The 27,230-nt window shown below is 37.8% G+C and overlaps 1 protein-coding gene across 1 annotated transcript in view; it reads left to right on the top strand.

Annotated features, from left to right (window-relative positions):
• The window catches only part of DMBT1 (deleted in malignant brain tumors 1), a 79,196-nt gene extending 53,263 nt beyond the window's left edge, over window positions 1-25,933 (top strand). Inside the window, exons 25-33 of the mRNA XM_043986672.1 lie at window positions 1,231-1,430; window positions 4,766-5,077; window positions 7,863-7,955; window positions 13,029-13,179; window positions 15,919-16,127; window positions 17,587-17,759; window positions 20,684-21,081; window positions 23,190-23,460; window positions 25,296-25,933. Coding sequence (XP_043842607.1) covers window positions 1,231-1,430; window positions 4,766-5,077; window positions 7,863-7,955; window positions 13,029-13,179; window positions 15,919-16,127; window positions 17,587-17,759; window positions 20,684-21,081; window positions 23,190-23,439 — 1,786 coding nt within the window. The 3' untranslated portion in view covers window positions 23,440-23,460; window positions 25,296-25,933. The remainder of the gene's footprint in view (window positions 1-1,230; window positions 1,431-4,765; window positions 5,078-7,862; window positions 7,956-13,028; window positions 13,180-15,918; window positions 16,128-17,586; window positions 17,760-20,683; window positions 21,082-23,189; window positions 23,461-25,295) is intronic.
• The last annotated feature ends 1,297 nt before the right edge of the window (window positions 25,934-27,230 follow it).

Genomic DNA, 27,230 nt, shown 5'->3' with positions numbered 1-27,230 from the left:
ACTGAAAGAGCACATAGAGGTCATCTACTTTAACCCATTCATTTAACAGATGAGGAAACCATGGTTCAGAGATAAGGTCACACTGGTAATAAGTGTAAGAACTAGATTATAAACCCAGGTTCTCTGACTACAAATACAGCATTTTTCCTTAAGCCTTAATCTCTGGCCAAATAACCAATCCAATATTTTACCCCCCAAAATGAAATAGAATAAGGGGAAAAATAAAGAAGTAGAAGAAATGCATGAAATGGGGAGGGAGGGAAATTTTTGAGTAAATACAGCATGCAATTAAAGAAGCCTATGTAGTTCTAGCTTTAGAAGTGACTACCTTATAGGGGTTGTAAGACCAGATATTGGAACCTAAATAGAACCTTCTTGTGGGCAGGAGTAGATGAGGAGAGTTGGCTAGAATGAGCAAATTAAGAATGAGACCTTTTCCAATGTTTTGTAGGGTTTGGTCACATGGGAATAATAGGATATTCTGGTCTTTATCCTTAAGCAACTCAAAGAGTTTTATAACATCACTGTGCATTTAAGAGAGATAGTAAGAAGGACTGAGACAGTTGTCCACATGTACATGCATAATAGAATGCATAAGAGCAACAGACCAGAGATTCTCATACTTGAATCAGAGCAGCTGAGAACCAGATTTTATTAAATCCTAGTGGCAAAGAGTAAGTGAAAGAGTTGACCACTCTTTGCACCCATTTTTATTGTCCTTACAAAGTCTTTTCAAGGTTCCTTCCATTATGAAGGAGTTTGTTGCTGTTCATAGCCATAGGAGCCTGAGAGAAGGGGAGAGGATTTATTTAATGAGGAACCACAGTTCTAGTCTAGGAGGCCTGTCAGAGTGGGAACCCTGGTCATCTTATGTCTATTTCCATGTTTAAAAATCTGGGAAAATGTGTGTGTGTGTGTGTGTGTATGTGTGTGCGCGTGGGTGCATGTGTGTGTGTGTAGGGGGGGTGTAAGTGAATATGGTACTATTTTAGAAAATAAGTTCTAGAATGTAATTTTAAGATGATGAAAAACCATCAATTTCCTCAATCTGGTTCTTGCTCCATGTACATGTAAGAATTTGTTAGAGAATAGATTTGTGGAGCTCAATGAGCTGTTTTGTACTATAAGAAGCTTTTCTCTACCATTCCTTGATTTGGGGGCTCAGAGCTACTAAACAGTTTATCTAGAATTAAAATGCTGATAAGCTATGTTCTTACTGTTCCTCTTCAGGCTGGAGGCACACAATTCTTGTAATTATGATTATATTGAAATCTTTGATGGATCACCAAATGGTTTGTTACTGGGGAAACTCTGCAACCAAACCCAGCAAATATTTACCTCCTCCTCCAACCGATTGACTGTTCGCTTTGTCAGTGATGTCAGTATCCAAAACACAGGATTTTCTGCTTGGTTTAACTCTTTTCCAAGAGGTAAGAACCAACAACAAGAATTGATCTTATATGTGGGTTGCTAACAACCTCCCCACATCCCTCACCCTGCTGCCTTTTTTTTTTTTTAACATGGCCATTCTCAAGAGATCATTTTGGAAAGGATGTCTTTTGACATCATATTTTTCTTTTTCTGTGTTTATATCAGCTGGCATAGTAGAGGTGGGGGTCAGGTGGGAAGCACCACAGTAGAAATCATTACTTCTGGGTGCTAGATCTGGCTCCAACATTGACTAGCTGTGTCACTTCACCTTATTAAATTTCAGTTTTCTTATCTATAAAATGAAAACAGATTAAATTAATATTATTATTAAATTAAATTAAATTGAGGTCCCTTTCAAAAGTAACATTTATGATCTTGGTCTTAGAATGATTGGTTTTAGATTATAGCTTAGAATGAACATGAATGTAGAATTCTTGAACACATGTTTTGTTTTTGGATTGGGACCCATGATTTCATTGGTATAGGGGAATCCCATTGAAGTAGCCCCACTACCAATGTAAATAAATGATGATGATGATAACTAATATTTACATAGTGCTTATTATGTGGCAAGCACTATGCTAAGTGCTTTACAATTCTTATCTCATTTGATCTTCATAACAACACTGGAAGGTTAAATGGTATTGTTATCCCCATTTAATTGAGGATGAGACCTAGGCAAGCAGTGACTAAGTGACTTGCCCGGGGCTACACAGCTAGAAAGTGTCTGAGCTTGCATTTGAACTTGGGTCTTCCTAACTTCAGGCCTGGTATTCTTTCCACTTTACTTCCTACCTCCCATTAGATCAGCAACTGTAACTTATTGTCAGCTCCCTGGGAACACTGAGAGGCTGTGACTTGCCTAGGGTCACCTAGCTGGTATATGTCAGAGGTGAGACTTGAACACAGATCTTCCTATCTCTGAGGCCAACTCTATTCTTGATGCCTTGGTGCTTCTTATGAATATTTTGATGGACATGGTGAAGATATCATTACATATTTGAATGTCTCAGACTAATCTTAATCTTCAGTATATTCTGATTCTTCTGGGACATAGCTAGATAGTCCTGGCTTTTCATACAATTGAACTTGATAGACATCTGTCTACTCTGTTCTGGGTGCTATGATAGGGAATCCAAAGACCACAATATTCAAAAATCTTATACTCTACTACATCTTAGAAGGGTCAAGAATACTCCATTATAAGATATATCATTCCCCAAGGAAAAGCTTCACTGATAAGAAGGTAGCTTATGCCACTTCCATGAGGTTAACATGGGGTAGAGGGGTCTATTTGCCAGAGAAGATTTATGATTAATTTATGATTCACTCATGTGTAACCTTAGCTGCACCTGCTAGCAGTGTCTTTAGAAACATTTGTCAAGGACAATAAATGTACCAGATTCATCATATTCCTGCTTGGCAATTTACATTTAAGGAGATTTCCAGAGAAGTCAGGACAGAGCCACCAATACATCTCAATGTTTATGTTTACAAGGAGTAATTAACTTAATTCTCAATGGGATGGAAGTTATGGAGTTATGATTTCCTTAGCATTTTTCCAAGAATACCAAGACAGCAAGGAAAGGTGGTAGCATCACTAGATAGTACCACTTTGGTATCTAGGATCTTTTGGAGATTGATATTACATTTATTGAGAGAGATTTTAGTCTCTATAATGAACTTGTAGTCATATGGGGTATATTGAATTGACCATGTGAACAATAATACAGAAAATCTAGAACTGATATGGCTTTTCATTCACATAAATCATCCTGTAATGATATTTGCTTTTTATAAGCTTCCTAATAGAGCATAGAATCATAGAATAATAGAATTTGAAGATTCTTTAGAGATCATTTAGTACAGTCACCTCATTTTACAGAGGAGAAAACTGAGTATCAGAAGAGAAAATACTTTTCCCAATATAGTCTTCTTTTATAAATACTCAGTTGGCTTTAGAGATAAGGTAAATAAGACCACTTAATTAAAGAGGATTTAGAATTTTATATAATGTTAAATTATCTTTATTGACTAGTAGCTACAGGTCAAAAGTACCATTTGTTAAGAATGCAAGTCATTCCCCAATTGAGAAGTGGTCAAAGGATATGAACAGGAAGTTTTCAGATGAAGAAATCAAAGATATCTATTGCCATATGAAAAAATGCTCTAAATCACTATTGATTAGAGAAATGCAAATTAAAACAACTCTGTGGTACCACCTTACACCTATCAGATTGGCTAATATGACAAAAAAAGAAAATAATAAATGTTGGAGAATCTGTGGAAAAATTGGAACACTAATGCATTGTTGATGGATCTGTGAACTGATCCAACCATTCTGGAGGCAATTTAGAACTATGCCCAAAGGACTACAAAACTGTGCATACCCTTTGACCCAGCAATACTACTATTAGGTCTTTTTTTTGTTTTGTGGGGCAATGAGCGTTAAGTGACTTGCCCAGGGTTACACAGCTAGTAAGTTTCAAGTGTCTGAGGATAGATTTGAACTCAGGTCCTCCTGAATACAGGGCCAGTGCTTTATCTACTGTGTCACCTTGCTGTCCCCCCTACTATTAGGTCTTTATCCTAAAGAGATCATAAAAAGGGGAAAAGGACCCACATGTACAAAAATATTTATAGCTGCTCTTTTTTGTGGTGACAAAGAATTGGAAATTGAGGAGATGCCCATCAATTGAGGAATGGATAAACAAATTGTGGTATATGAATGTAATGGAATACTATTGTGCTGTAAGAAACGATGAACATGTGGATTTTAGAGAAACCTGGAAAAACTTACAGGAACCGATGCTGATTGAGATGAGCAGAACCAGGAGAACATTGTACACAGTATCAACAACATTGTGTGATGATCAACTTTGATAGATTTAACTCTTCTCAGCTATACAATGGTCCAAGATAATTCCAAAGGCCTCATGATGGAAAATGTTCTCCACATTCAGAAAAAAAGAACTTTGGGATCTAGATGCATATTGAAGCATACATACTGTTTCTCCTTTGGTTTTGTTCTTTGAGGTTTTCCCCTTTTTTCTGATTCTTCTTTAACAACATAACTAATGAGGAAATATGTTTAATGTGATTATATATATATATATATATATATATATATATATATATATATAACCTATATCACATTGCTTGTTGTCTTGGGGAGAAAGGGGTTGGAAGGGAGGGAGAGAGAAAAGTTTGGAACTAGAAATCTTATAAAAACATGTTGAAAACTATCTCTACATGTAACGAGAAAATAATAAAATACTTTTATGATAAAAATCCCAAAACACCAAAAGTATCATTTGTTTCATGTCTTTTCCAGATGCAGCCTTGAGGCTGGCAAACTCATCTGATTACTGCTCTGGTCGTGTTGAAGTTTATCACAATGGATGGTGGGGGACAGTTTGTGATGACAGCTGGAGCTTACAAGATGCTCAAGTGGTCTGCCGACAGTTAGGGTGTGGAACAGCCATTTTGGCCCCAGGAAATGCCTACTTTGGTAAAGGGTCTGGGCCCATCACCCTGGATGATGTGAGGTGTAGAGGGAACGAATTAAATCTCTGGCAGTGTCAGAATAATGGCTGGTTTGCCCATAACTGTGGTCACCAGGAAGATGCCGGTGTCATCTGCTCAGGTATTTAATGATTTCTTAATAACTTCAGGAAAACATATTTCATTTACGCATCCCTTTACTCAACATATACTCACTGAGAACCTGCTATGTGCAAAATGTTATGGTAGATGAAATAGTGGAAAAGTCAATATATTCCCTGCCCTTGTGGAGATTACAATCTAGTAGGAGAGATAAAACATATACACAAATAATTGATGTATAGAGTAAAAGATGAAAGTGCTGAAAGTGAGATATAAAGAGTTATGGAAGTTAGGAGGAGGAATTGATTACTTCCAGGTTATTTTTTTCTGGGGGTGAGGTATATCTGGGAAACCTTGATAAATGAGGTTACTTTTGAACTGGCCTTTGCAAGATATATTCAAATGGGACAGGTAAACCCGGGAGGGAAGAATGTTCAAAGTATGAACAATAATATGAGTAAAGGCATAGATGAAGAAAAGTAGGAGAATTTGGTGAATGGCTTTGCTGAACCCTAGACTGTGGGAACATAAACAAAATTAGAGGTAGGATAGATCCAGATCATGGTAAACCTAGATTGCCAAATGGAAGTGTTTTGGAATTTATTTGACAAGTAATAAGGAGCCCTTGAACTTTTTTTGGAAGGGAGGGAGGGGAATAGGAATTGGGGATGTATAACAAAATGAGATCTATGTTTTCATGAGATTAATCCATCAGCAGTATATGCTGGATGGATCAGAGCAGGGAGAAAATGTCAGCAGAGGCCAGCCAGGAGTGATTAAGTGACTATCTAAATGTACAGGTGAAGAGATAATGAAGGTTTGAACTAGGATGGAAGTAAGAGGAATAGAGAGAAGAGTTGGAGGTAATGCATATTTCAGAGGAAGGGAGGGAAAAGGAAGAGTTCTAAGGTGTGGGATCTGAGTTACAGGAATGATGATAGCACTAACAGAAAGATGGAAGTTGGGAAGAAGAGCTGGTTTGGATAGATGATGATGAATTTTATATCAGATGAGCTGAATTCCCAAAGTATGAATTTAGGGTGAACAATAATGATTGACGAATGTAGGGAGGACAACAGAAATGTTAAAATAAGTGACTTAAAGTGACCACTTTAAAGGTTGTGGCACTGGTTTAGATGTGTAAGGTCTGGCAATTTTTTCTTAAAATCAGTTTCATTTTTTTTATAGTCAAGTTGTGAGAGCTCATGAATTTGTGCATATGTGTTAATAAATATCAGCTGGTGTCCTTATTTGCTAAAAAAAATCCCTGGGGTGTATATCACTGATGCCAACCTCCAATAGAAACAGAGCCACTAAGCCAAACATAACGATCTCTGTGAGCTGCTTATTGATTCAGAAAAACATAAATTTATATTATGTTTTATTATACTTTTATTTGTTTTGTTAAATATTTTTAAATTACATTTTAATCTGGTTTGGGCTGTTTGTGGGAGTGTTGAAGGCAGTCGTAAGCTTGTGGGCCAGTGTGTTTGACACATCTGCTGTACAGGTGCCTAACCTGCTGCTCCTCTTTATGAGTCAATTCACTTTCTCATTATAGGTCAGTCATGTTAATGCTGTTGTTCTTATGACCATCTGAGGCAGAAGAGAATGGGGATAGGTTTTTTGGAGAAATCCACTTAGGTTAACACTAAATTAGCTTCTGGAAAATGGAAAACTTTCAGCTAGTCCAGCAGCTATTTTAGTTTTCCCCTAGATGCTAGATGACCACCTTGATGGAATTGCTTTCCTTTCTCCCTTCCTATTCTTCCCTCCCAATTCTATCTCACCCTTACCCCTTCAGGAAGGGGTGACCTGTCCCCATGCAACAATTGTATGAGTTTCCTTCTCCCAAATAGAGGAGATGCAGAAATTCACCAAATCAGGTAAGTTTGCTGGAGTAATGTTTGGTCAGCCTGATTGTTCATTCATCTCTCCTTAGGATATCTGCTGAGTGCACCAGGGAAGGAGAAGCTATAAAATGCAACTCCTTAATTTCTATTCTGTTGTGCAAACTCAATTGGCCCCTCATGTGAAATTCTTAGCTTTCTGTTCCCTACATCAGACTTCTTCCTTATCCATCTGCCAATATCCCCTTTAAGTGCATTGCCAGGACCCCGTTAAGTGTTCTGGTTAAGGTCTCATCAGTACATAACTTGGGCCTTGGTTTCCCTATCTGTAAAATGACAGATAATCTAAATGATTTCCAAAGTTTCTTCCAGACAGGTCTAAGTCATCAAGCATCAGAAACGCAATTTTTCTGTCTGTATGTGTGTGTGTGTGTGTGTGTGTGTGCTTGCAGGGTAGGTCACTCTTGTTCATTATGCAGCTTAAAATACCCATTTTTTTAATATCCACTTTTGATCCTGACTCATCCCTGTGCTTTTTTCTTTTCTTTCTTTCTTTTTTTAAAAAATATTTCCAATTACTGGATCTTTCCCATTCTACCTTGGTGAGACTTAGTATTGTTTTTGTAACACGCTTTAGAATTGCCCATCTGCCTGCTAGGTGATTTTGTTAGAAAAGGCCAATTTGTGGCCTGGCTAATTTCTTCTTTTCTTTAATTAAAATTTTTTTTTTTTGGCGGGGCAATGGGGGTTAAGTGACTTGCCCAGGGTCACACAGCTAGTAAGTGTCAAGTGTCTGAGGTCAGATTTGAACTCAGGTACTCCTGAATCCAGGGCTGATGCTTTATCCACTGTGACACCTAGCTGCCCCTGCCTGGCTCATTTTAAAATCTTTCGTATGAACAATAAATGCTTCCAGGTCATTTTCTAGGTGTTCTATAGCAAAGCTAACTTACTTTTTAAAATCCCTACCAACAGGTCATTATACAACTCCAGTCTATCCTCAATATACAACTCCAGTCTATCCATATTATACAACTCTAGTCTACCCAACAAGCACAACTGCAGCAGGTAAGTGGGAGCATCCTTGACTTTCCAGGTGGGGAATTTGGATGCTCTTGGGTTTTATCTGCTTTATATGTTTCTCATCTCTAAGTGCCATGATACAGTTCCAGAAGCAATGCCAATGAGAATGGTGTATGTATGATTTCTTTAAAGCACTTAGAAAAGTGCCTGGTACATTGTAAGCACTATATAAATGATATCTTTGATATATCATCATCACCATTAATTATTATGCCAAAATAGACATGTGTGAGGTCCTTTAGAGGTTGTAAGCTAACTCATCTGTAGAGTCAGAGATGCTTAGACCTAGAAAGATGAGCTAGTCCAGGAATTTTAAAACATTTTTTGTGTCATGGACCCCTTTAGTAATTTGGTGAAGCCTATGGACCCTTTTTCAGATTACTGTTCTTAAATGCATAAAATATAATATGTCATATTACAAACAAAGCCAGAAAAATACATTTCTTAAGAAACAAGTTTGCAGACCCTGGGTGAGAACCCCAAATAGTGGCCCAATTTTCCAATCCATGAAAGGATTTTCCCCTTCTCTCCTTATAACGACAATATTCATATACATATATTCATATATTCAATACATCAATGACCCCTGAGTTTTTTGGTGAGTATTCTTTCCAATGATCTAGTTCACACCCTTCCACCCATTAGTAGACAAGCCTGTGCGTGGAGGTTGCCAACATACTAGGAATGAGTCTCTCAAAATTTAGCAAGGGTGGTCCTTGGATAACAATTCCAATTGAAAAAGTAGAATATTAAGAGTTTCATACACACACACACACACACACACACACACACACACACACACCCCAGTTTTCGCAGGGCCTGAAAACTTAGCTGAAATAACTAACTTTAAACTTCTAGCACATGATCAAGATCCCCATGATGCAAGGTAGCAAAGGATAGGAATGATTTTTGTTATATGACCAAATAAAATCAGGCCTTTTCCCTCCTTTTTTTAAATTTAAAAAATGTTCCCATCAATATCATAAACATTCTTGCAACTTTCATAGGGACATTTTCCCTGCAAATTTCATTTGGCGATTTCACAGAGTTTCAAAGGCATCTCCATTTGTGTGGTGGTTTGCTTTACATCCCCAAAATACTTAAGCAAAGCATACCATATATACAAATGGGATGAATGTTTTCCTGTCTACTGGGCCCATCCATGAAAACACATGGCCTGTGGCTCTGACTTGAGTCTCTTGTGAAGTTGTCCTCAGTGTTGTCAAATTAGGTGGTCAAACCAAGAAGAAATTTCCCCTAATCTCAATGGGCACATCTAACACAAACTCACCATGAACTTCCTCTGTATTGCAATTTACTTTCTGATTTTTGGACCAATGTGAGGTAAAGATTAGGCTTACTACTGCATCATAAGCATTCCTTCTGAATTCAACACAAAGTTAGGTTTTGAGCCACAAGAGAGATTTATCGTCTTTCTTAGGTCACTTAAACCACTTTCAAATACATGACTAATAATCAACCCTTGAACAAATAATCTCTCATTTTTCATAATGACTTTCCTTGAATCATTGTAATTTGCAACACCTTTATCTCATATTGGAGCCCTGGGAGTAATATGTAACTAGTTTTTATGATCTAAAATCATGAATGAATTTTGTATTTGTTTTCCCTGTGAGATTAAAAAAGATCTCTGCAGTCTGAAGTAATTTCTTAGAACTTTCTAGAAACCCCTCACTAAGTTAAATAAAGCTTAGATTTCTTGTATGAAACTGGCAATAAAATTGTGGAGAGATCTTTATACCAATCATTCTAATTGATATCAAACAATCAATAAGCATTTATTAAGCACCTATTATGTGTGAGGCACTGAGGTTACAAAGGCAAAGAATGAAAAAAAAAGTCCCTCTATGTGGGGGAGAGAGCAGATACACATAGAAATATAGACAGATTTATATATAGACTGAGTTAAATTAACTATAGACAGTTGAGTTATTTGAGAGGAAGGGCACTAGAAGTTGAAAAGATCAGGAAAGACTTCATATGGATGGGTTTCCAATAGATCTATTTACTAAAGACAAAGTTGAATGATTCTCTTTGACACAGTCCATTCCTAAGACCACACTTGAAAACTTTTCAGTGAACCCTACTGGAACCTTGTATTTAATTGACACAGATTGTGAAAATATGGAGTTACCTCCATGACACAATATGATACTGAGGGAGAAGAATATTTGTGGAATAATAACAACATCAATAAACATAAATTTAACTTTATATGTGTTTTTTTTTTGTGGGGCTATGGGAGTTATGTGACTTGCCCAGGGTCACACAGCTAGTATGTGTCAAGTGTCTGATGCTGGATTTGAACTCAGGTATTCCTGAATCCAGGGCTGGTGCTTTATCCACAACACCACCTAGCTGCCCCCATGTTTTAAGGTTTATAAAATGCTTTCACAACAAATAGCTCATTTTATCCTTATCAGAGAAGCAACGTTAAGAAGAATTAGCCTCAAAACTAACTAACAACAACAACAATAACTAATATTTGTATAACTCTTTAAGGTTTGCAAAGTGTCTTACAAATATTATCTCATTTTATCTTAACCACAATTCTAGGGTGTAGTTGCTATTTTTATTCCCATTTTATAGATGAAGAACATGAGGCCAAGAGAGGTTCAGTAACTTGCTCAGGGTGAAACAGTTAGTAAATGTCTGAGGTCAGATTGGCTGAGCCAAGATTGGAACCCAGATCTTTTGACATTTTGTCCAATGTTCTTTCTATTATGATGTGTTGCACCTTAAATTTATGTGCACATAACAATTTGTGATTATGAGGTACTGATACACATACACACACACACATATAATCTTAGAATTGAAATACCCTCAGAAGCCATCTTGTCCAAACCTTGCCTGAGCTATCATGAATCTTTTCTACATCTTTGAGTGGTCATTCAATGTTTGCTTGAGTTCTTCTGAAGATAGGGAACTCTCTGCCTCGCCTCTTAAAACTGCCCATTCTGTTATTCATTCTAATTGTTAGTAAATTTCCCCAGTCCTTTCATTAGTTTGGTCCTTGTAATATCTTCCAGAGTCAAACAGGATGTCTACCTCTTCCACATTATAGTCTTTGATTCTCGTTGGCTTCCCATCTTCAGATTTGCTGAGATTCTTTTCAGCCTAATTACCTACCACTTATTCGATATTTCCAAGAGATGGTGGGTTTGTAATTTGCATGGCCTTTTGGGGGGAGGTAGGGTGGAGTGGGTAGGAGAAGGAATTAAAAAATCATTGGTCTGGACTTGACAATCTGTATCAGTCGGCAAATTAAGGAGTTTTGATGGGGGCCACAAGCCTTCATAATCCTTGAAATTCCTGAAGTACCAATATATTATTTGTCAAGAGATGACTTATTTGTCAACGTATGCTATCTAGAGGACTGCTGATGATCACGAAGTAAGTACAAATGGCCTCATAGAAGCCAAACGCAGATGTCACAAAGTCCATGCAATAATGTACACACTCTTTAATCATGGAAGAGAGCCTTAGATGCTCATTCAGAACTTATTTGCTCTTATTTTGTATATATTATTGTATACATTTTTTATATATCATCATATATACTTTGCATATATTATTTTGTATTAGAACTAACTTGGTTATCTGGTTTTCAATGTCATAGAAGATTAGAAGCAAAAAAACAGAGAGGATGGGGGTGGTGAGCATTGCTTAAAGTAAGCATGGTGATAGCAAAACTGAAGTGAAATTAAGGAGGAAAAAAGAAAGTATAAGAAGTAGATATAAGAAAGAACTCAAAAACACAGCAATCTTGCATTTTCACCTTAAGGGCAAATAGTCCTCCCATTTTACAGATAAGAAATTAGATTGAGAGTAGTGCACATCAACTTCATACCCCCACAGTTTACCCCAACCTCCAGGGAACTCTTACAAATGGTCAAAGGTATCCTATTTCTACTGGAGATAGCATGAGCCAGGATGCCAGTAATGGAAAAACACTGGATAAGATCTGTATTCTATTTGACTCTGCAGCTATCTCTCTACATTATCTGAGACACGTCATTTTCTTGATCTCAGTTTCCTCAGCAATAAAGTGAAGAAGATTGTTGGACCACATGCCTATGGTACCTTCTAGCACTAGCATTCTATGAATATCCAAATTTTCTAGGGGCTGTGCAACACAGTGGATAGAAGATTGGCCTTGGAGCCAGGAAGAACCGGGTTCAATTTCTATCTCTGACATTTATTATTTTGTGTTACCCCAACAAGACATCAGGTCTCTGAGTACCCTTAGCTAACTCTCTAAAATTAGAAGGTACAGATGAATGATAAATCTGCATCCGTGGAGGGAGTTTCTATATTGGGTATCCCTATGTTCATGAAATTGAATGCCTGGAAGAATGGAAGAAAATGAGAAAGACAGATAGAAGAGGAAAGAGAGAGAAAAAGAAAAGAAAAAAGGAAGGAAGGAAAAGAAAGAAAAAAGGAAAGAAGGAAAAGAAAGGAAGGAGAAAGGAAGGAGAAAAGAAAGGAAAGAAAAAAAGAAATTAAATTGTTTCTGTTCTGATCTATTATTCTATTTTCATCTCTCTTTCCCAGCACTTTAATCAGTGGAGGCTGGGGACAGATATAGAAAAAAAAATCTACCTCCCTGTAGGCCTGGGATTTCCATATCAAAGCATAGTGAACTACTGGAAAGCAGATTTATTTGACTCTTCCTATGATGGAGACATTCCTTCTTGCTTTGTGATGATAATCATAAGAGTAGGGGCTACTCAGTTTTAAAAAAGGGAATTCTGGGGGAGAGAAGGTGGTTTGTTGGTCATCTGCTTTCCATAATCTGTTTCCTAAGTGATATGATATTATGCCAAAAATAATTCCAATGACATTAATGAACACATGATTTCTCTAGTTGACTCCAAGTGGTATAAGGATCTATTTTTAGTTTAACAGGATTTTTTACATCCATAATCTCATTTGATCCTTGCAACAACTCCATGAGACACATAGGGCAAGGATTATAATCCCTCCTTTATAGATCAAGAAAGTGAGGTCTTAATTTCTGTCTTCTTTCTACAGCACCCTTTTCTTGTGGAGGATTCCTTTCCCAATCCTCGGGAATCATTTCCAGCCCAAATTACCCTGGGAACTATCCAAACAGAGCTGATTGTGTCTGGGATATTGAAGTCTCAAACAACTACCGTGTGACCATAGTATTTGAATATGTACAGTAAGTGAAAAGAGCTTCTTTACAGAATATGACAACCCAATCAAAACACAGAATTTTAAATGGACAAAAAGCTGGCCCAGAAGCACAGATTTTGTGCTACTGGGCTGCTGAAAATAACTTTGGGGTACATAAAGACATAAGCGGTGGCAACCTCCCCATTCCACTGTAAATCAGCAGCAAGCCAGTTAGTGATGGTTTTACTCAATAGTTACAGCATCCCTGGTCAGTCTTGGGTAGTGATGGGTAACTCAACCACCCAGTGACTTGGGACACAAGAATCAAGGAGTTCACTAAATTGCTGCTCTTTCTACTTGCCCCCTGATACCATGCTGCTTCAACACAGAGGAGGGAGCCTGAGGAATGTCTGGGGATGCAGACTATGTTCAGAAATGTCACATCAGGGGCCATTGCAAAATCCTTAGACTGTGCATGTCTAGTGTCTCCCTCACCATCTCATAAGAACTGAGACTCGAGGTGAGACTTTCAGTAGGACCCTGCATGTTACCAAGTCTTACCTCTGACACATCCTGGTTGGGGGATACTGGGCAAGTCATGTAACTTATCAGTGCTCGAGGCAACTAAGACTATAAGTTGCACAGGACATGTCATTCTCTACAGGAAGCTCTTACACAGAGTAATCAGTAATAAAAAATAAACATTTATCAAGCTCTGGGAATACACACACACAAAGACAAAAAATAGTTCCTGCCCTCGAGGAGCTTACAATCTTTTTATCTTTTTTTTTTTTTTTGGTGAGGCAATGAGGCTTACATAACTCATCCATGGTCACACAGCTAGTAAGTGTCAAGTACCTCAGGCTGGATTTGGACTTAGGTCCTCCTGAATCCAGGTCCAATGCTTTAGCCAATGTACCAAGAAGTGTAGAATCTAATGGAGGAGACAATATGCAAACATATATGTGTGTGTGTGTATATATATACACACACACACACACACAAAGCAAATATATACAAGATAAAAAGGAAGTAATTAAAAGAGAGAGGGCACTGGAATTAAGAGGGGCTGGGGAAGTCTTCCTATAGAAGGTGGATTTTAATTATGACTTAAAGGAAGGCAGGGAGATCAGTAAGCAGAATAGAGGCAGAAGGGCATTCCAGGTATGGTGGACAGCCAAAGAGAAGAATGTCTGGAGCCTAGAGAAGTAGGAAAAATTGAACGTAAGTGAAAGAGTGGGGTGACATGAGTGGCAATCTGTTGGGGGAGTTGGGATGGAATGGGATTTCTTGAACAAGTAGAAGGGTAAGGCCCCTTCATCACATGAGACAGAGATGAAGGAAGAGAGAGTGGCAGAAGGCACCTGGGTGATAGTAAATGAGGCAGAAAGGAGAAGAGGGAGCTCACAACCATACTGATGAAATGACAGGTGTACTAATAATAATGATAATCATAATTATTTGTTGCACTTATGAAGTACATTCTAGTTACAAGCCATATATGTGTAGTACTTAGAACAATCTGTGTCTCCCCTATCAGAACAAGAACTTTGGTTTTCTTGGTTGTTGTTGTTGTTGTTGTTGTTGTTGTTTTGGACAGGGCAATGAGGGTTAAGTGACTTGCCCAGGGTCACACAGCTAGTGAATGTCAAGTGTCTAAGGCTGGATTTGAACTCAGGTCCTCTTGAATCCAGGGCCAGTGCTTTATCCACTGCACCACCTAGCTCTCCCCAGAACTTCGGTTTTTTGACTGCAATTTCAATGCTCTTTCAAATTGGGTACAGTATCTCCATCAATATGATTCTAAGTGATTTGCCCTCCACTACCCCAACACCATGTTATTTTAAGGTAGAACTGTGACTAGTGTGAGGAAGCCATCATCCCTGAGTTTTGCCTGGCAGCATGGGCCACAACCATTACTATATACATCCAGTGTTCTATCACTGTATCCCCTTCTTCAAGGGGCCTTATTCTCCCTCTCCCCACTTTGGGTTAAGTTTGAGGTGGGGGGGGCAGCTCTTGATTGTTTTCACCTACACTGGGACTGCTTGTCCTCTACCTTTCTCTTTCCCCTCCTTCTCCAACACTATAGTCACCAGGGTAAGAGTGTCCTTTGTACTCTCAAAATGAATTTGCCCCAAGTGCAGACTTGGTTTATTTTAGCATAGTTTTGTGAACTATAATCTTAAGATTCAGTGACCCATTTGTACATTAGGACTAAGGATGGAATATTTTTCTCTGGTATCAGAACAATTAGCTTAAAGACAACTTGGTACAAGGAAATTTGGGGTGCTTTGCTAGTCATTACTCGATTTACTGGGTAGATGCCTGGCTTTCAGTGAAGGCAGATTCCTATGCTGTGTAATTTGAGGCCCCAACTTGTCTCACATATCTTCCTCACTACCTGGAATTATGATTCAATTTCCTAAGTTAAAAATTATTCCTTTGTATTCTCCAGAACACAAATTTTTAGTTAAGGGAGTTAGCAACTTAAATCATTAGAATCAATGAAAATTAGTTTATTAGAGAAATTAGAAAGTGGAATGCCAAAATAGAAAGGGACACATAATTTGGGATGGGAGGTGGGAAAGGGAGGCCAGAGGATGGGGCCCTGCTAGAGTAGGACAGACCTGGGTGGGTAATGGGGGTCCAGTAAAGACCCCCAGGCAACCAAGAGACAGCACAAGAAGGAAGGGGAAAAGTAGATGTGGGGACAGCAGGAGATCTGATCTCCTACATCCAAGTAGGAATAAAACTAACATATCCTTTGCTTCTGGCTCTTTAGGCTAGAAGGAGGATGTAACTATGATTATATTCAAGTATATGATGGGCCTTACCAGACATCCCCATTAATTTCACGAGTTTGCGATGGAGGAAGAGGTTCCTTTACATCAACATCAAACTTCATGTCCATTCGATTCATCACCGATGGCAGTGTCACCAGAAGAGGATTCCAGGCTCAGTACTATTCCACAGCATATGATGATGGCACCTGTAAGTTTCATCTTCAGCAAAGTGATTGGCTAGTTGAGATTGTTGTGTTGCCTCTGCCACTTCCTGATTGTAAGTTAGGAAGCTCTACAAGCCCTGTCAGGTCATTGAGTTCTCAATGATTTTGCTTAGGTGAAATGGAAGGCAGGGGAGCTGAAATGAATGCTGTCAGTCAAGTTGTAGACTTTTCATGGACCTGATCATGGTTTCCATGTCTCTTTTCCTACCATTTGAATTATTAGATGGTAAGTTGTGAAGTAGGAAGTGTAGGTACTGCCCCAGAACCTAATGTGGACATAGGAATTGTGGTCCATCCCGGTAGTTTTTGCAATCTGTCATTTTGTTTGCAATGGTGACTAGGAGAATTTTTATAGAGACCATGACTGTCCTCCATGATGTCAAACCTAGTTAGAGTTTTTGCTCAAATATGCAATAATAACCCACTACAAACCCTGACATGGCGCTGTTTTTAGTAGAGACAAATTTGATATGACAAATTTGTCTTTACTGAACCATGTAAGAGCTAAAATTCTAGCTAGTCTGTCTAAAATATCTAATGAATGGTCGCCAATAAATTATAAGCTTTAGCAAGAGTTCAGACTTTTAAGCATTTGTTAAGGAGAATATGAATTTGGTGAAGAGAGAGAAAGAGGCCTAGATTCAGCTGTCTATCTCAGAGAGCAAATGTCTCCAGCTCCTCTCCCCTCCAAAGTCCTCCAGAAAGAGAGCGAGAGAGCAAGCCTCGCCTCTTTTATAGACAGTACCCACGAGAAAACATCACTTCCTGATGCCACGGAAAGCCGCATGGCTTGCCCTCAGACTCCTTCTCCTCATGGCGGAGCTTTCCTACAGTAACTCTCCAGCAGGTGGCATCATTCCAATCATTACAACCAACAGGGTCCCATTGTGGATTCCCAAGAGTAGCAGGAGAGTGAGCTTCCAGCATATGTAGGGAATTGTACTTTTCTTTGCAATGGTAAGTTATTTTATTCCACTGAAATCCCTTCATGGAATTTCTTTATGGCTTACTGATGCCCCATGCAGCCACCAGGATATTATGAGGATTTTATCGATCAGGCCATGAAAAATATCTTGAATGTCATGGCTATGAAATAGGAGTTATACAAATGTGCACTAGGGGGTGGTGCTGTGGTGCTGCGGTGCAGGGTTGTGTTCATATTGTGAAGTCCCCATCCTTCTGCTTCTTCAGAGATCCCATGAATGTAATTACCTTTTGATTTTTAGATCGATTTTTGCCCATTTGGGTTCTGCAGAATAAATTTTGGCTATGTTGAAGGCCTTCTCATGCCTTGCTGTTTCTTAATGCTCCATGCAATAAAATCCCAAAACAGGTGTTATAGACTATCTCACTGTTTGCATCTTTTCTTTGAGAATAACTCTAGTACCCGTTTGTACACATCCAAAGACACTAACAAGGATTTTATCTTTTGTCCACCATCAGCTCTAACATGCTTACCAGAAAAAATGAGAGCCACCATCAGTAAAAGTTATCTCCAGGTTCTGGGCTATCACTCATTGAATTTTCTCTTATATAATTCATCCTGTTGGCCTATGGAAAACTCCAGCTATTTTGTATTTGATATACCATATAATGGCTGTGGGACAGTAGAAACCGTAAGTCTTCACTTTGCCTTTTAATGTGATATGAAACAGTGCTTCTTATAAGAGAAAATAATTATTTTTGAAATTCTGAGACTGTCAGTTTCCTTTGCCAGTTCACCATCCATGACAGTACCACAGTTGGTGGGGACCTTGTTTATTTACTCAAATTAATATAGCATGTTGAAGTTTGCTTGAATGTTATCTCATTTGATCCTCTTAATGACATTGGGAGGTAAGTGCTATCATTATTATCCTCATTTTCTGAGGCTGAGAGAAGTGACTTGTCCAGGGTCATAGAATTAGCAAATGTTTGATGCAGGATTTGAACTCAGGTATTCCTGACTCTGAGTACAGTGCTCTAATTACAATGCCAGCTAACATGTAATAGTGATAGTTCACTCTTATATAGAACATCAGAACGCATAAAATGCTTTCACATACATTTCCTTATTCGATTTGCCCAACATCCCTCTGAGGTAGGTTCCGCATATGTCATCATTCCCATTTGACAGATGAAGAATTGGTGGCTCAAATAGGTACAGTAACGTAGTCATACAGAGCTACAGGATGAATTGGAATTTGAAACTAGATCCTTCTGATTCCAAGTCTTGGGCTCTTTCTAATACAACATACTTCTTTCCATTTGCATTTTTAACTGTCATAAGAAACTCCTTCCTTTTCACATACCACCGTGATAAAACTCCAGCTATTTTGGGAGAATAGGCATCCCAATAACATTAGCTCAGCCTTGTAAGATAATAGAGATAGAGATTTAGAGTGAAAAGAGACCTTAACAGTCATTTAGTCCAATCTCCTCATTTTACAGATAAGGAAACTGGAGTCCAGAGAAGTTAAGTTGCATGACTAATAAGAGATGGGTGAATATGATCTTGTTTTTTTCTGACTCTCAATGAATTTATCTTTCCTCTGGACCACATTGCAAATAGGGGTTATTCCTCCAAAACTGACCATACTCTGTATAATATAATTTATTAGGAAATATGTGCCACTTTTCATGGCCTTGAAATAATTCTTGATAGAAGGTTTCTAAGTTAAAAGGCACTTGAAACTTAGCACATCCAATTCCTTGCACAAATATGACTTTTATAAATTATGTCAAATACACCTACAAGTTGAAAGTTGTCTTTTAAAGTCAATGTTCAATGTTAAGGGTGAATTGCACAGTGACAAAATAAGTATATGGTGTTTTTCTTTGTTGAATCAAACAGCCTTTTCAAGGCTGATTGAAAGCAAACAGTTAATCAATACCTTAACTCCAGCATCACTGCAATCTCTGAACTTTAAGGGAACTAGAGGAACACCTAGCAAAGTCTCACTTTTAACAAATATAATAGGGACCTAAGAGGGCAAATGATTTGCTTATGGTCATGTATCTAGTTAATGCAAGAGCCGGGACTCCAAGTTTGATTTTCTAAATAGCTTTAGAGAGTTACTGCAGCAGCAAGGTGGGTTTCCACAAAGACTGAATCTAAGACACAAGGCAACAAAAAACCCTGCAAGTCAGTCAACCTCAGTGGACCTCAGTTTTCATTTCTGTAAAATAAGATGGCCCCTCCTCGATCACTGCCTAGTCATGTTAGAGGGGCTTGTGTTGCTCAATGAAACCATGAGTTATGCCATGCAGGGGTTACCAGAGCTGGACCATAGTGGAGCATTTTGACAAAAGGTGAACCATTGGAGAAAGAAATGACTAACCACTCCAGTATCTTTGCTAAGAAAACCCCATGAATAGGATTAAAATGCTAAGAGATGCAACATCAGAAGATGAGCCCCTCAGGTCAGAAGGTGTCTAACATGTTAGAGAGTAGAGGACCGAAGGGCCTGGCTATGCCATGGGCTATGGGACCATGAAGGGTCAACAACAAGAACAAGGATAAGATGGTAGAACTAGGTGGCTCCTAAGGCCCATCCCAGGTTTAAGGCAATAGCCCTGTGAAGATCTGAGGTACAGAGACTCATCTGATAGCGTACTTTGGAAACCAGATGGCTACAGAGTAAAGCATTAAATAGAACGCTAACTCCAGCTTACTGGATTTGGAGCCAGGGGACATAGGTTTAAAATCTCAGCTATCTGCATGACCTTTAAATTAAACTTTAATTGCCTCAGTTTCTTCCTCTATAAAGTGAAGAAGTTGAACTAGATGACCTCTGAAGTTCCTTCCAGCTTTATGTGAATGAGCTCTAGTCTCAGAAAACAAAGAGCAGTGGGAGGAAGGGTCCCTTCACTCCTTTTATGTCACAGCATCAAGAGGCAGGACGTTGTCACTTTTGTATTAAAATAGTTCTTTATCTTTGAAAAGTAAGGTTATCTTATATTTGGAACAATATGGTATTAAAATATTGAAATTACCCACAGAATTCTGGGGTAGGAAGATAAAACCAGAAAGTATCCCTGCTCTCAAGTACTTTATATTCTACCAGGAAGATGAAACGGATCCCTTTACTTATCTGTTCAGGTGTGTATCCTGAGGGAGCAAAAGAGTAAGGTTAAAGCAAGGTCAAAGGCCAATCAAGTTGACCAGCTTTTTTTTGCAACAGGCAGCCTTGGTGTGACTTGGACTGAGTTTCACAAACATCTCAATACTCTTTTGAACTGAACCTGTTTGGGCAGTGTTGCACAGGGAGGAGAGCATTTGACTTGTAAACAGAAAGCCTGGGTCTGAGTGACAACTTTTATAATATGTAGCTTTGAGATCTTGAGCAAATCAATTCTCTCTGAGTCTTAGTTTCTTTATCTCTAAAATTGGAACAATAATGCTTTCACTCCCCATCTCATAGGATTGTTGTGAATAAAAGTGCTTTGTAAACTTTTTGTTGACATACACATGTGAGGTACAATGATTTTTATTTTGGGTGTAGTTATTATTGCCTTATCATCTCTCTGATAATGTCGCTGTTGTTTTTTTTCTCCACAGATAAACAATGATACTATCAACTATAGCAATGTCCTTATAGCAAATCTACCTAGTCAACCCAATGGTGTGATCACAAGACAGAGAGGTCTCCGCTTGCATGTTAGCTGCAAAATGCTTAGAAACACCTGGGTAGAAACGATGTTTGTTACTAATGAGACTGCTGAAATCAAAGAAATCCAGTATGGCAGTTTCCATGTGGACATCTCTTTCTTTGAATCCTCTTCTTTCTTCTCACCTGTGAATGGTACACCATATGTTGTACAATTAAACCAGCCCTTGTACTTTCAAGCAGAAATCCACCACTCTGATTCCAACTTGGCACTTTTTGTGGACACCTGCATAGCATCCCCAAGTGCAAATGATTTCAGGACCTTGACTTATGATTTAATCAGGAATGGGTAAGGACTGTCTCTGCTGCTACGTAAATTTACCTTCCATTCATTAGAATAAAAACTAAGTTTCCTGAAATGCTCAAGGGATGGATTTTTCTGGATAAATAGTATTGATAAATCACAAAGTCCTTATAATAAACAACAACAGAATCAGTAATAACAATACTACCTCTGTTAGTTGGCTTTTAAAAAAGTATTTCAAAGTTCCTTGCATCTAATAGTTCCTATGATCCTCCTAACAGTCTCATTCAGTAGACCCTTGTACCCATTTGACAGAGGAGGAAATTTAGTTCAGAGAGATTTAGTCACTTGTCTGTCCAAAGTCACATAGCAAGTAAGCAGCTGAGTTCAGGTCTAGAATTTATGACTCTCAGCTAAGCCTTGTTACTGAAGATATTTTTCAAATATGTTATTTTACTTTCATGTTTAATAAGTACAGGTAAAAATAATTGTTTTTAGATGGTAGAGATCTTGTGGCTCAAGGTTATATTTATGAACATCAAATTTATATTTCCTAGATGAAGAATATTGGGCTTAATCTAAAATGAGTCCAGGTCAACCTAATGGAGGTGAATTTTATTCCTAATAAATGCCTGAAATTAGAGGTAGTATGGTAGAGCAGACAAAGATTAGACAAGAAGTAGAGAGTCCTGGTTTCAAATCCTAGCTATATGATCATGGCACATAATTTAACTTCTCTGGGTTTCTGTTTTTTCCACCTGTCAGATGAAGGGATTGGATTAGATGATCTCTAAAACCCTTATCAGTCTAAACACTTTAGTGATTTCAACTGAATCTTTCTTCTCTTTGGCTAACTTTTTTCCCTAGGAGAATGGAGGGGTTCAGTTTCCAGGATTATCTTATACTCTTCCTCTTTAGATATAGTAGGTAGTCATTTCTTGCCTCTGCTGACATAATTCCCTATCTCTAGAATATCCTCTTCCTCATCTTTGGCTACTGAAATCCATCCATCTTTTAAGATCCAACCCCAATCCCATCTTTTCTGAGATTTCCTTGATCTCCCCTTCCTCTGATATCTTATAACTTTTAATGCTTTTCTTATGTGCTCATCATCTTCTACTTTGCATTATACTCATGAGTGTACATGCCTCCCTCTCCTTCCACACACCCTCTTCCTTATGAGAGAAATCAAAGTGTAGTGAGAGGAACTTTGGATTTGGAGACAAGATGCCTGCATTCAAATACTAGCTCTGACCCTCACTAGCTATGTGATCATAGACAAGTTAATTGGTCATTATCAGTTTCCATTTCTTTGCTTGAGAATTGGAGGTAGCCTCATGAGGCTGTTGTGAGAAAAGCACTTTACAAACCTTAACATGCTATATAGATATGAGTTCTTCTTCTTATTTGACTGTAAGCTCCCAGAGGGAAGACACCATCTTATATTTCCCTTAACTCTTATGACCGGGGCTTTTATATAGAAGATAATAAATATTGACTGATTGAATAAACGTTTCTATATAAAAATATGTTCTGAATTTAGCAACTAGTTTATCCACAATTTTCAGATATGGTTATATATTTAACATTATATATAATTGTATACTATATAAATGTATATTATATACATACATACACACAGACATATTTATGCAACTATATATATCTACTCATTAATCTCTAATGACTTAGAAAAAGGCATCATGGCATATAGTAGGAACAATATTGGCTTCGGAATCAGGAGCGGTGGGGTTCAAATCCTAGTTTTCCCCTTTAATTGCCAGTTGAACAAATCACTTCACCTCCCCAGGACTTCAGTTTCTCATCTATCCGTTGAGGGAGTTATACAAGACATCTAGACTCCTTTCAACACAAACCCCTAAATTCTGTTTCCTAATTGACTTACTGCTTCTTAAGTCAAGGTTGACGTTTTCACTTTGCCAGAAATTTCTTTGACAAATAGAGCCAACGGACCATGTCTAATCCCAACTTTAGATAAATCCATTCTCCCCTAGGGTCACCAAAAAGGCCCCAGGCTTCTGAGCGGGTGATAAAAACTGGCTCACTGTGTTCTAGGAGTAATAGGGCATTATTTTATTCTGATGTTATAACCTATTGGTAAAAGCCATCAACTGAATTTTCTCTGCTTACAGGTGCACAAGGGACAACACCTATTTGACATACTACTCACCATACCCACATCAAGTTCGTTTTGGATTCAGATCCTTTGCCTTCCTGGAGAGATATCCATCTGTTTACCTGCAGTGTAAATTGGTGGTGTGTCAGGCCTTTGATTATTCTTCACGATGCTACAGAGGATGTGTAACAAGGTCCAAAAGAGATACAAGTTCCTATCAGGAGAAAGTGGATGTTGTTTTGGGGCCATTCCAACTTCAGAAATAAGAAGCAAAAGACTAAAATCGGGTAAACTCAAAAATTTGGTGACCTTAATTCTAGGAGCTAAATAATTAGGGTAGCTCAGCAAGAAAATGTGTTAATAACTAGAATGACAATTCTAATATGACTGGATTTAATTGTTTCTCTTTGAACCAGTTGCTGTAAACATCATATATTTCCCTTGAAAAAATGTACCTGGTGCAAAACACTGTCTCACAGTTTTATTGTGAACAAAAGTTTTATAAACCTTAACTTATTCAATCAAGAAAGATTTATTAGTTGCCTACTGTGGGCCATGCTAGGTAATGGGAATTACAAAGATAAAAAGGCATAGTCTCTGTCTCAATAAAAGATATACACACATACATATATACAGGCATATACATATAAGCAAAAGTCTTTATGCAGTTTTAAGCTATTAAAGCACACATAATATATATGTGTACATATATATGGATATAATATATATGTGTATGTATATATTTTATATTAATACATGCATAAATATTTCTATATATGCTATATACTCTATATATGATATACATGCTCAGTATGTGTATATAGTAATAATAACTAGCATTTATATAATGCCTATTATATGTCAGGTCCTAAGCAAAGTGTTTTAGAGATACTATTTCATTTGATGCTCACACAATCCTGTGAGGCAGATGCTATTTATTATTCCCATTTTAAATTTGAGGATATTGGGGCAAGCAGAATTTAAGGGACTTGCCATGAGTCACATAATTAGTAGGGGTCTAGGGTCAGATTTGTATTAAGATCTTCTTGCCTCTAGATCCAGCACTCTATCTATTGTGTTGCTTAGCTTTGCAGATCTGTATTTATGTCTCTATACCTATATCTCTATGTAGCTCCACATAGCTATAGAGATATCTAAGAGATATAGAGATTTCTATAGAGATATAGATAAGGATAGATAAAATTCATATGTAAATATTTATCAATATGTAAATATGTATCTGTAGATGTATATAAATATAGGTATCAGATATAGATATGTATAAATGTAGATCTATAGGTAAGTATAGATATATAGGTGTAGAGATATTGGTCTATAGATAGGCATATAGATATAAAAATATAGATCATGCCTCCAGGCGATGCAACAGATAGAGTGCTTGGCCTGGAGTCAAGAAGGCCTGAGTTCAAATTTAGTATCAGATACTTATTAACTATAGATAAAGATATAGATATAGATATCCAAAATAAATGTGAGACAATTTTGGTAGGGACAACTCTAGCAGCTGTGGGGTAGAAATGGGTAAAGAACTGGAAAGGATCAGAATCAGGAAAGGCTTCTGGTAGAAAGTGGTACAATATAAATGAGTTCTTATTGTGACTTTCCATATGATTATTATGGTTACTATATTTATACAATATTAATATTGTCAGATATAGAAAGCAGACATTAGGGATAATTTGATAGAACTTCCTTGTTTTATAGAGAAGGAAATTGAGGCACAAGTAAAGGAAATGACTTGCCCAAGGTCACACTGTAAAGTTAGTATTGTAGGGATCGTAGAGGAAAAGATACAATGTAATACAAGTAAATTCCAAATAATTGCTGGGTTTTGAGCATTTTTCCCACTCAGGCAAAGAATGAATAATGTTCTTAGAGTTAAAACAAAAAACAAACTAAATATCATAAAATATTTTTAAAAAATTAATTAGATGACACACTAACATTTAAATATAATCAGGTCTTTCTTACATATAGTTCATAAAGAGCCTCTTCAAAAGCCTTTCTCTGGTCTTTTCTCAACTCCCAAGTCATGCTCTAGTTCCTGATATTAAATAACTGGGACAAAAAAAATCAACTATGTTTTTTCTCATCTTCTCAGATTGAACTGTTGCAGATGTTGATGACTGGACTGAGTGAATCCCACCCAGGAGGGTTCTAACCCCCTCGCTGTCTCTGCTGTTGCCTTCCTTGTAGTGTGTTTGCAGCCTTTGTTTTGAAGAAAAAGAAGAAACCCTAACTAAGGGTCTTTCCCTCCCAGATTGATTTTTTTTTTTGAGTAGGAAAAAGAGTCTATCTTTTCCTGGAGAGGTCTCTTTTCCATAATATTTGAAGATCATAGTCTGTCTGTCTCCCTTTTTGGCACCATCCTTGGCAAGTCATGCAGTCCAAGAAAAGTCACATTCAAGAAATCAGCATGAATATGCCCTATGGATTGTGCTGTGATTCGGTTTACATTGGCGTAATTGAGCTGGGGGTTGGGAGTGGGGCAGGGTGGTTGTGAGTTCCCAATGTTGTTCAGATTTGTTTGAAATATTAAGCAGTTGATTAAAAAAATGAAACAGTTGCCAGCGTAAAGAAATTCTGTATAAAATTTGATTTAAAAAGTCCAGATAGAAGGGAAATTTCTGCTAGATAGGATTTCTTATGTTTGGGTATGCATTTGGAAAAAAATATTAAAAATGGAAAACTAATGTGGAACCCTTAATACAAATAATAGCCTTATTTAGGGAAATTATAGACTGAATAAAATATCTTTGTTAAAGCAAATATTGGTATCATTAGTATTTTCTGAGACATCCATCAGTTATTAGAAGCAATGGTTTCAAATGACCACAATGGTCTGGTAGAAAAAGATTTGTGGTCTAGTGGATGAGAATTCAGGAGGTCTTGGTTTTAGTTTATGTTCTACTTTGCCACTAAGCTGTCGTGTGACCAGAGGCAAGTCACACAACTCTCCTCTTTGGGACAATTTCATCATCTATAAAATAATGGAGGTTAGGTTACACCAGTGTTTGCCAAAGTCAAGTCAAGTAAAACTGACAAACATTTACTATGTGTCAGGCACTGTGCTAAGTGTTAAGGATACAAAGAAGCAAAAAGCAAAACAAAACAACAGTTCCTGCTCTTAATGTTCTCAAGCAATTCACAATCTCATGGAGAATGGCCAAACAATATACATACAGGATAAATTGAAGATCATTTCAGAAGTCAGCAACTAAGATTAAGGAGGATTGAGTAGGCTGGGATTTTAACTAGGACTTGGAGGAAACCAGGAGAAAGTGATGAAGTGTGGGAGAAAATTCTAGGCACAGGGGACAGTGACACTCATAGTGACCACCCTGGCCTCCACTGCCTGAAGGCCAGATGTGTAATATTTAACTTCTCCTCCAGGGGGCTCTCTGTAATCCTTATAGAGGTTTGAGGTGTTTTTCTCTGACATTGACTCAAACCACTATTGATTGTGTTCCCTTAATTTTAGGATTACCCTGTAACCCAGTTCCATTTACTATCAGAGAATCTTACTTCAAAAGTATAAGAAAAAACATACACACACTCCTCCTCCCTCAACATCTGGAGGGCAAAATCCCCTTTACACCACTTCAGTCCTTCAGAAGGGATGGGGGATTAGGCTTCCAGTTTAACCCAGTTTCTATATAGTATGGTCCCACCAAATTCCAAGTTCAAAGAACCCCAGGGCTTGCATCCTGGCACCCTGGCTTCTCAAAACTTCTCTCCACAGAGATGTAACACATAACTCTAACACTGAAGGATTGCTGATGTCTTCTGGTGATATTACTCCTGAAGGGCTTGTTCCTCACTGATCTCAAGTGGTGTGCAGCTTCAGCTGAACCAGTAGTCTCTGCTAAATGTTCCTTCTCTTTTCTGTTGCTTAGAAAAGGCCCATGTAATACCAATAAGTTCAAAATTGTACTTTTAGTCTCAAATAATCATAGTTGACCCAAAATATCTCCCCCCACTACCATGCTGACTTTGCACAGCCCTGCCTCACCTAAATCTAAATTACTTAAGTCAA

The sequence above is a fragment of the Dromiciops gliroides genome, chromosome 2 (assembly GCF_019393635.1).
Source record: "Dromiciops gliroides isolate mDroGli1 chromosome 2, mDroGli1.pri, whole genome shotgun sequence".
Lineage (NCBI taxonomy): Eukaryota > Metazoa > Chordata > Mammalia > Microbiotheria > Microbiotheriidae > Dromiciops > Dromiciops gliroides.
Note: the sequence above shows the minus strand (reverse complement) of the source record. Positions and strands in the feature narration are given on the sequence as shown.